The sequence below is a fragment of the Triplophysa rosa genome, linkage group LG11 (assembly GCF_024868665.1).
Source record: "Triplophysa rosa linkage group LG11, Trosa_1v2, whole genome shotgun sequence".
NCBI lineage: Eukaryota > Metazoa > Chordata > Actinopteri > Cypriniformes > Nemacheilidae > Triplophysa > Triplophysa rosa.
This window is the reverse complement of record NC_079900.1, coordinates 26,846,484-26,857,955: the sequence shown is the minus strand read 5'-3', so window position 1 is coordinate 26,857,955 and position 11,472 is coordinate 26,846,484. Positions and strand designations below refer to the sequence as shown.

The following is an 11,472-nucleotide window of genomic DNA, read 5'->3' as shown; positions in this document are numbered from 1 at the left end:
TTTCACCACAAAACTCTGTTCGTTTTCTTCGTGATATGACTTGAATCTGAAGTATTTCTGTGCGCATCTCTTGTGGATCGGAGCCGCGCTTATCTGCTCATCACGTCTTATTGCGTCTATAAAAAGTTTCCGACTAACAACCTGTCAGACAGAGCATCAGTACCCGGTTGACCCGGTACGTCGGTACTACCGGGTCTTGTGAAAATTAGGTACCGACAACTTTTTTTATTTTTAGGTACCGACTTGGACCCGAAGTACCGGTACTTTTGACAACACTAATCAGTTATATTATTTTGTTATATTAACAGTTAGAGAAGATTGGCTAGTTACTGTAGATTGTTTGGATTTGGACTGGACTGCTTATTGATTTGGATTGCCCTTTTAGATTTGTTTGCTTGATCTCCTTTTTCATTATCATGGAGCCAACAAGAAAGAGGAAAACCTCCCCTGTCTGGGAGTATTTTGAAATGGTTGCTCATAATAAGGCATGTGTCATTGATATTTTTACTGTCTTAGTATAATTTTAATCCTCACTATATGGCTGTATAAACTGTCATGTCTATTATTTAATTTTTATAGGTGAAATGCTTGCTGTGTCAAAAAGAGCTATATATTAAGAGAGTATATTGGGCTCAACAGAAGCATCAGTAATCTCACTTATACCAGCTGGCACTGACATTTTTATGTTCTCCTGCATCCTCTGTTCCTTGTGAAAGGATATTTTCCAAAGCTGGAGAGGTTTTGTCAAAGAAGAGGAATCGTTTAAACCCCAACACTGTTCAAAAATTCTGTTCCTCAATAAAAATCAATGACAATCCTTCCTGTTTCCAGTTTGCCCCACAATACTCCCAGTTCCATAAGCACTACACTCAACTGAAACCATTAACAATTCCCTGCACAAAAAAAAGAAGAAACTTAATGATTTGTTTTAATTTGCAGTATTACACTCCCTCTCCCATATGCACTGCACTCAACAGTCTCACTTTTCAAACAATTGATTAATAATTAATTGTGTGCGTGCGAGAGAGAGAAAGAAATAAAGAAAGCACAAGTAAAGTTACACAGAGAAAAACACATTTTATTTGACACCTAGCAATGGACAATTGTCTTCGGAGGTCACTGGCTCAGAATTAATTGATTTGTCTGCTGTTTCTTTGCCTAACAGTTAGGTGTCACTAGTGAGCAATGCTGAATGAAGCTTCGGGTAATGAACCTTTTGATGAAGCAATAGACTGCGAAGTCTCAGTGGTTCAGGAGGCTTCATTTTGTCATCACTAGCCACAGGTGATAAGTGATGAGGTGTTTAATAAAGCCACAGGTGAAAAAACAGGAACAAACAAGTAATCCACAAAAACCAAGGGTAATCCACAAAACAAAGGTAATCCACAAAACATGTACGAGGGTAAATCCAAATTAAATCCAAAAATACTGACTACTAGGAATTACGGGTACGACTAGAAGACGTGCACAACATACAACTAGACTTGACCGTGAACAAAGACAAATGTAAAACATATATAGGGTCCAGGTGATGAGTGTCAGGTGCCGGTGAAATCAAGGTGATGAATGGGTGCAAAGGATTATGGGGGTTGTAGTCCATGGGTTGTTACATGTGCACAGCCTAAAATTGCATTTGAACGTCATGTTTTATCTTAAAACCGAAAGTAAACAGGTTTTCCTCGCGGAAGGTCTGCATTCGTTAAAAATGAGCTAATAAAATAATTAAAATCAATATTTAATGTGCCTTACCTTACTTATGAGGTAAATAGCCATGTAATAAACGGGATAATGCTAATATTTTTATGTGATTATTATGGGATAATCTCATATCAAATTATATAATATATATATCTAATTATATCTTATTAGTAGGGATGTAACGGTATTGTAAATATCGAAGTATTGAGATAGCATTTTTTTTATATTATTGTGGTCGCATGACGATAGATCTTCCAGGCAAAGTGTAGTTTTTTATGTGAAATAACTTGTTCAGGGCAGTATCTAATTAAAACAAAACTTAATTTTTAAAATTCCTATTTTTCTTAGATTTGCAACATTCTAAAGATTCTGCAACTCAGATATTCAACTAAAGAAAGAAGTTAATTTGACATGCATAGTAGTGCAATAACAACACTTACCATATATGACCTTGAAAAGGCGCAAATCTTTAAATCTCCTCTTGCCATGGCGACCAAATAGATTGTACTCAATAGCTACATCATTTGAAATCAGGAATCTCATCATCCTTCTTGTAGCATCATCCAATGAAGAACCACCAACATCTGCAACCATTGCACCCTAAGACCAAAAATACACAGTATAATTTGCTGATAACTTGTATAAATCAGTTCACTGGCAGAATAAGTGCCAGACAAAAAAAAAGACCAAAAAGCTAAATGCATTCTTCAGTTTAACTTACAACACTTGACATTAATCCTGAGTCATCCAGCTTTTCATTCATAGCTTCCACATCTTCCATTGTTCTCAATGGGAAGACAACATCATCAGTAACCTCTTGCAATGGTCCATGGTCACGTTGCTTGAGCAAAGCATTCAACATGTTGCTGTGCACTCGTTGAGTTTTCTTTACCTCCTCAAGGAGAGTTAAGAGTTTTATGAACATGGCATAATCACTGGTGGTGATACTCTGGTTTGCAGGTACAGTTGCAGTGACCTCCTGGGCAGATCCTGTGACATTCACTGGGTTCATCTGGGCGCCAAATCTGGTGTCTTTAAATCTATTGGCAGGAGATCTTGTGGTGTTGACACTCTGTGCAGCAGGATGGGTGTCTGCAACTCTTTGGGCAGGATGTCTAGTATTGGCTGCTCGGGGATTGGCTGGTCCTGCAGCTGCGACTTTCTGGGCAGATCTGATAGCGGTGGCTATCTGGCTGGCAGGTCTGTTGGTGGTGACTGTTCGGATGGTTATATTGTTGAGTTGGTGTGGGGGTGTGGGTGTGGGTGTGGGTGGTTGATCGTCCTCAATAAAGCTGTCAGACTCTTCACTTGTGTCCGAAAAAAACTTCCTGTTTGGCCTAAGCAAATATTGTATATTTGAAGGAGAAAAATCAGTAAAGATGGGGTTACACAAAAACTTTGAGCAGTTGTAGTTACTATTTATTGACCACAAATCATGCAGGTGACGTAGAAACAGCTAAACAAAAAAACTTTTGCTGCATTTACATGTACTGCGGACAAGAAAAGAAATACAAACATACAGCTTCTGACAAATTTCTTGCTGAAATTTTGAATTACTTGACGAACTATGGTGACATCACTCTGAGAAACCTGACAAATCTCAAAACTCCACATAAATGCGTTTTTCTGCAAAGCCAAATGCCTAAATTATTGATATGCATGTGATCACATCAAAACAGGTTTCCTATATAATCTGATTTTAGTAGATTTCCACTTATTCTGTGCATGTAAACGCAGTGTGTAAAAACAATGCTACTGAAACGAGATCAATAGTAAAACAATTTATTCTCAAAGTTATGAACTTTGGCACTGTTAGTATTTAAAAGTACAATAAAGCAAACTACCAAAGCACTGTTGTTTTTCAGTAGACAGTCACCCACCATTTAGCCACACATGAGATAAGCAGCTCAAGTGTAAGCACAATGAACGCATGGTGCACCTAACTGACCTAGTCATGCATTGCATAGCCAGACCTTCATACAGAACTCATTCCTGTAAAATTCAACCAATCAGATGATGACTTTAAATGTGCTTTCGAGAAAAGTGTGCCTAATGCATCAGATGTTTAGCCAGCGGTCCGTTGACGTGACCCGTCTGAGGCTGAGACTACAACTGACCTATCGGTAAGCCCACCCCACTTCGGGACTCGGACAAACAATCATATCTTGGCAGCTGTCGCTGTGAAAGCCTTGTCCCAAGATGTTTTTGATATATTTTGGACACACTGTTCATAAGCATTGTCGATAAGCAATCAAGTGGGACTTAAATATGCAATGGAGGGATATATAAAAGATTTTAAACAAATATGGTGGATAACAAGGTTAATTTGAAAGCGAGGGTTTACAGATGCAAGCAGGAGAAGCCTCATGTCACGATCCGAGACAACAAGTCATGTTTGCCTTTGCACTGCCTTTTCGGATGGCTTATTTTAGTTAACAAAAATATAGTTGTGACGAGGGAGGAGTGACGAGAGCCGTGGGAGGAAGAAGCGAGGCTGGGACGCGATTGATAATGAGTGTCAGCTGGGTGTCATTCCAGCCTCGTATCTCTCACGGAGGAGCGGAAGCATAAAAGGACGAACGGCAGGAGAATACGGCGAGAGAGGACCGGGCCCGGATCATGTGATAAGTTTTATTTATGTTTGTATGGCCGGCAGTCGTCCGTGACGGGCTGCCTGCCTGTTTTAATGCTGTTTATTGTTTATTTTATTTTGATTAAATATGTTTAAATGTTCGCCGGTTCCCGCCTCCTTCCTTCCCTTCTATTGAACTGTGTTACAATAGTTGTGTGTTGTGTTTTCTTATGTTGCTAGGTAACCGCTGAATCAGCTGTCCTGTCAGTTAAGGATTATTGTGTGAGCGCTCTAGTTGCTGTTAACTCATATTAGCAGAAACTTAAAGAATGTACAAGCACAGGGCACTTGCTCTGACTTTGCTCGGTTACACAATCGCAGACAACAACATACAAAACCAACACTGTTCATGTACAAGCATCTGTCATTGTTAATGACTGGATGGTCTCAGCCTCAGACGGGTCACGCCCACGGACCGCTGAATAAACGTCTGATGCATAAGGCACACTTTTCTGGAAAGCACGTTCAAAGTCGTCACCTGATTGGTTGAATTTCACAGGATTTCCGGGAGACGTGCGTGTCGCGTTCTTTAACGGTCCGCCTGGAAACAACACAAAGTCGTCTGATCTAAGAAGTAAGCTGCCGTGGTTACATCGGTACTATAAGAAATGATCACGATCGACTTAACGCTTAATTCTTAAAAGTATGCGAAGATCACGGCATAAACTTGAAATCATTAGGGCTGTGACGGTGGCAGTTTTTTACCACCGCGGTGGTAATAGACAAATCGACCGCGGTGGTGCGGTGGTTGAGAAATATATAATATTTATATAAATAATATTTATATTATTATATTTGCGTGTAGCAACCACATGACGAGTGGAATAGAAATATAGACCTTATTTAAATACTTGAAATTGTTAAATACTTGAAATTGAAATATGATATCTGAAATAAATGAGGATGAAACATCCGTCAATGTTTAACGCGCAAATCCATCAGTGAAACGTCACACTACAGCATATAAAACATTTAAATAAACATCTGTCATGAATGGTGAGGGAACAAGGACACAATACAGAGGACCCAGACGCAGACAGCGGATAAGGGGTTAACAAGACATTTAATAAAATATAAATACAAAACAAAGACCCACGTGGGGGTAACAAAACAAAACAGGGGAATCTCCAACAGGACAGGACTAAGACTAAATACACCTAACAAGACTAAGATAAACATAACATGACATGACATGACATGACATGAACTACAAATGACTACACTAGACTAGACTAACACAGAACAGGCACTCACCAGACAAACGACAATGAACCAGCATGAGACAGAAGACACAAGGGCATAATAAAGGGGATAAATCAAGAGGGGACAGGTGCAGGACATGAACTAATTAACAAACAATAACGAGACGAAAGGGCGGGAACAGAAACGCCACACCGGAGAGTGGAAGACCATCAGGGACAAAACGTCACTCTCCACATAAAACAAGAGGTTCTATCATGGTTCTGCCACTAGGTCAAGAGAAGCAAGACAAGGTGGGGCAGAACCATGACAAACATCAGTAAACAATGAACACTTAAATGATATAAGAAAGCTAAATACTAAATAAAAAAGCTCTTGTTGCAGTAACTTCAGTCAGTGGCGTATTAACCCTTACAGTCCTTAACAATTCCATTTGAAACAAACTGTTTAAACCTACATTGGCTTTCCTATTCAGATTGCCATTAAAACTTTACTTTTTCCGACTCGTTGATGTGAAACTTACTTGTTGACATTGTCCAGATTAAAATGTGTACAGCTGCACTAAATGCGCGTTCAGAAGATGTGCACAGGAGCGCAAATGAAGAGATGTCTCTCCGCAACCGCGGCAAAACCTGCACGCGCTCCGACACTAAGCAAGCGGGTCATAACCAGTTTTGATTTTACGTATCTGTTCATTTCACAACAAGATCCATTGCAAAACCCGCAGAATAACCTGGGTTTTGCCGTGCAGGCCCACGCTCGAACGCACCAACGGAAACGTATGCCAATCATTTCTGTTAATGTAAAATCTTTTAAATAAAACCATCCACAACTGAAAGGCTACAACTAGCAATCGTTCTCGCAACTCTCATATTTATTACACCTATATTTGTCAGAGTGACGTGCACTACCGCCGGTGGCAGTTCGCCACCGTCATGGCACTTTACCACCGCGGTGGTGCGGTTGTCATGGCCACCGTCACAGCCTTAATAATTATAGTTGTTTCTTTTGACACGTTCGTGAATGTAGACTGGGGACATTTCCACGCCTCTAAACATGACGCGGCACAAAACCAAACGTGATTGGTTGCTTTACCTGTCAGTCATATGGCCTCTTGGGCGGGCCTTGGCCAAAGAAAGTGGCGAGAAGTTCCAGACCTTCAGTATGAAGGTCTGGCTACACGAGACAACTGACTGGACATAGGCTAAACATTTGTCTGTAATTATTATTTTACAGTATGTCTGACAACAGAAACATTAAATCTCTAAACGACAACAGCTTTATTGGGCATTTGGTTTTATTCAAATACAGTAAGTTCAGAGAGTAAACGCGAGTACTGTGCAATGACGTCACGAACATGCTAATTAGCACGTATCGTTACTTTGCACTACAGTGACGGGTAATAATAGATTATGGCAGATTTTTACGAGCCTGTCCATGAAAAAGTCTAGTGCAATCTCTGGATCCCTTAAATTAATTAAATGATTTATAAAAAGGTTTAATAAACTTAGTTGTCATTTTCTTTAATCATCTATTCAGAACTCTATTTAGAATAAAATCTGTTATTTGTAAAGTGTTTGGTTGAGCCACTGGTAACACTGATTTATTTGTAACAACGATCGTATGCAGATTTCAAGCACAGGTGTGTGTATATGTATTGTATATTTGAAGGAGAATGAGACCAAATGTGTTTGTAATAGTAAAGTTCTTAACCCCAACTACTACCTTTCAAGGAAAAAACAATAAGCTGACTTACAATCTTTTGCGCTTCTTTGGCAGTTCAGCGTCCGTCTGTACTGTACATCTGAGGTGTCCTCTGCTCTGCTGAGTTTAGCTCTCGCTTCAGCATACGTGTCTGTAAAAAAAACTTAATTTAGGAACATAACGTAACCATATGGAAAACAAACAAAATACTAATTTCAAGTTACCTGCATTTCCAATAATTCGTATGTCGTATTTTGCCCAGTCTGCACTAGGAGCTAACTGCTTCTTAACAGCCTTGTTGATTGATGTCGTTTTACCAGTTGGCCAAAAACATTCATCACTTTCTGTCCCAGTAATCCAGCTTGTTGGGATGACATCCATGACAGTCCTTCCATCATCTGCGTATTCGTCTGTAAACTCCACAACGCTATAAAGTGACATCCTGCACCATTGAAATATGGAGTCAGTAATCATGCAGCTGAGGCAAAGCCACATACTTGCCAGACATGGGCAGAAGAACAAGTTTTTTTGAAAGTTCTGTGACAGGAACAACAAACAACTTGCCAGTCAGTTCTGAGACGAGAGAAATTCCCAAGTTTGTAGAATTGATAGGGTAGTCATAAAAAGATGTCCCTGCATTAAAAAACTCACAAACAGCAAAAATATCTGCTGTGGGAGATACCAAAATATTTTGAACAAGGGCAACTCTGCCCTCTATTTCAAAGGAGTTGTTTCCTGGAGAACAGTGGATGATTGTTCCTTTGTATTGGCACTGCTTAAACTGTGTGCATGTGGAGAATCCTGGTGGAGTTGGTCCAGAGAAATGTGGTTGTTTAAACTGTTCATCCAATGTTAAGTTTGCTTTTGCATGTCCTACAAAAGTTTGTCTCTCACTCACATGCCTCACAATTTGCTCCACTGGGTTTTGAGGTCTCCTAACCATCTTTTTTAAATGTCCCAAATAATTTTCAAATGGAAAGCATGATACAGAGTCAAGAGCACCATATTTACGAGCATCTTGTGCCAAATGTATAAGGTTATGTGTTTTATATACAAGAAATTCAGACCCATATACAGTATATTTGCAAAGTGTGTTACAAAATATTTCAATAAATTTTCAGCATAATCACAATATGACTGCAAAGTGACTGCACAGATCAGGACTCAAAAGAATTCTTATGGCAACTGACAAGACTAAAAAGTTTTTGTATAAATGCTTAGGAAATGTATTAAACAATACTACAGGGCCAGTGTATAATAGAAACTGCCTGTACTCTGTGGCCTTCCATTGGCTATATGCATAAAGGGACCGTGGCTTTCTGGAGAAGTTCCTTGGTTAATTTTGCCTGAGCAATTTCAAGTTATCAGAAACAGCTGAAATAATACGTGCTGAAACCCTACATTTTAATGGCCCCTTGATCCACAGTGAAACAAGCTTACGTACAACACCTAAACATACCAAATGCATATAATCAAGAACAAAAGATGTAACTAAACCTACTCCCAGCTCCCGTACAGGAGATATTTTATGGAGTTTAAGAAATCAAAATGTCACTTGTTAAAACACTAACACATAGCTAAGGCAAGGTAATACACTAATCATTCGGTAGTAAGATATGCAATCTGTAGGTGACTGCATGTAGGTGAGTGCATGTTAAAAGTTACCAATCAAATGCGCGGAGACCTCATTTGATTGGTAACTTTTAACATGCATTGTCCCGCCTCCAAAGTCTCAGAAGTCAACTCAACGAGCGAGCAAGTGTTGAGCAGTTGCGAGAGCATAGAGAGAATCGCGCGCGCGCTCGTCAAAGCCTCTGCTCGTGGACTGAGTTTTTGCTCGCGGAGCAGAAATGCGCCCACGCGAGGATTCTTTTCCGCTTGCGGATACTGGTCTGCTCGCTTGCGGAGTTTAAATGCGCCCTCGCGGAGCAGCTTTCCGAGCGTGGTTATCATTATGCGCGTTTGCATCGCGCGTGCGTGCGCGGATTCCATGCGCGTGAGTTTAGGGTCCATTTAAACTCCATATTATTTCATGATGGTGTTCCTCATCTAACATTTCATCAAACTGTGCAGCTGTCCTTAAGGTTGCTTCCATGTCTGGGTACACTACTTTTCCTTTTAAATAAACACCATGTTGCACACAACGTTCACAAGTGCTGTACCCTGAGTGACCTTTTATACATTTGAGAAAAGCTCTTGCAGGAGCATCACATATAAATGCATCAGGCATAGACACATTGTACATTGAAGGACAAGCCTTCCTTTGTAACTATTTTCAGCTCATCCACAACCTCTTTCATGTATTCATGAACTGATGATGGTTTAGATGGGCCAGCATACAAACTTATCATGAACACTTTTGATCTTGGTAGCTCCTTAATTTTACCAAGTATGGGCCATAACTGTATATCTGAACTTCTAAAATTCCATCCACATTTATCCTTACAGTTAAAGTATCTGGAAGTTCATCTTGTGCATTAGTCAGCTCTGCACATATTGCATTACAATGGCCCAAATGATAGTAGCTACCACTGCACATTTTTTTTACTTGACACTCTTTTAGTGTAGACATAAGAGTTCTTGGATCCTTCGGTAAATGAAGACCTGATTTTACAAGGATGTCTAGCAATTCTGAAAGAGCAGACTGAGAGATATTCCGAGTAGCTGCCCATTCAGCCAATTTTGTCTTTAATTCGAGCTGAGGCTCTATTTCCTCTTCGTCAGAATCCTGAAATGAGCAATTTGTTTCATCACTGTCCAAAGTCAAATCCTGTTGGTCTAAATCATCAGTTTCATCAAACTCCTCAGCATCCAGTCTTTGTTCAAGAGCTTCATCAAGGACTTCAACAGCATCCATAGCCAAGCTCATTAAATGTTCCTGCACCTTTTGTTTAATGCGTCGCCGTGCAGTACGCAAACTTGCACCATAGCACTCCATTACTAAAAAGAAAATTGGGAAAATACATTTAAATATACACGTGTCTATACAGATCTGATTATATCACAAAAGAAAAAAACACAAAAAAACATTTATTATATGGAAATTTCCAGGCTATTTGTCCATTTATGCATGTATTTATTTATTTATATATTAGTCATTCCTTGTCCTCCATACAAAACAATATTGATTCTGTGTATTTAAGGACAAAACAATAGCAATGATGTTTTTTTAAGATGTTAGTGCAAACTGTTTTCTGTTTAGACAGCTTTAACATTTACTTTAGTCTTAGACTTGTATTAAGCCTTGTAAGGGAAATCACCCTTCATGCTGGCATGTTATTTTAGCCATAGAAGACAGACACAAGCGCCGGCAGCACTCGGAGCACTGCAATTGGAAATGGAGCGTTGATTATGCCATACAGTACATACAGTTGTGCTCAAAAGTTTACACACCCCTTGCAGAATCTGGAAAAAGCTGAAACTTTTGGAAAAATAAGAGGATTTTTGAAAATTAAGGTTTATTTTTAATTTAGTCCTGCCCTGAGCAAGTTATTTCACAAAAAAAATGTTAACATAAAGTTCTCACTAAAGAATAATAACAGAATTTCTAAAAATAGCCCAGGGCAAAAGTTTACACCAGGGCTTGACATTAAGCATTGTCATGTGGTTGTCTTCCGGACAAGTAAATTTGTCATTCACTTGTCCGACTACAAAAATTACTTGTCCAAAGATTAAAAAAAAAGATATTTCATTTGAATTATAATATAATATAATATAATCAATATAATTGTTTTGGATTTAGATTGGTCAAGTTTGCTTCTAAGCATTTTAACTAGTGTCCGCTTTGGCCGCCTGAATTTGGTTATAGGCCTACTCTCCGTGACTGCTATAAAACAAAGGCAAGCAGTAATTATTATTAGTGTTAAGGCTGTAAGTTAACTTCTTTTGCATATAGCACTGGTGCTAGAGAGGTTTAAAGTTTGGTAGCACAGGCCAAACAGTAGTAGCACAAGTATAAAACGTCTGTTGTCATCATTAAAAAAATATGCAAGTGTAGTTCATTATGAATAGGCAGATAACTGACAAAAGACATTAATGTTACATACAGATGGATAAATTAGTGCCATATCATTTTTAAATTACCTAAATTTGTTTTAATATTTCTAAATTCTGTGTTTTTCCTTTACTATACAATAGTGGTATATTTGTCCACATAAATTACTGTAGGATACTATAGTGTTTACTATAGTAAACTGCAGTAAAATTCTTACTATATTGTTTTTGAACTTTACTCTAGT

General features: G+C 38.9%; 1 protein-coding gene across 1 annotated transcript in view; it reads right to left on the bottom strand.

Moving 5' to 3' along the window:
- Positions 1 to 3,654, bottom strand: part of LOC130561785 (uncharacterized) — a 10,932-nt gene extending 7,278 nt beyond the window's left edge. The window contains exons 1-3 of the mRNA XM_057346358.1: positions 3,647 to 3,654; positions 2,420 to 3,035; positions 2,139 to 2,298 (exon numbers count right to left, since the gene is read on the bottom strand). Of these exons, the coding sequence (XP_057202341.1) occupies positions 2,139 to 2,298; positions 2,420 to 3,035; positions 3,647 to 3,654 (784 nt within the window). The remainder of the gene's footprint in view (positions 1 to 2,138; positions 2,299 to 2,419; positions 3,036 to 3,646) is intronic.
- Positions 3,655 to 11,472: the final 7,818 nt, after the last annotated feature.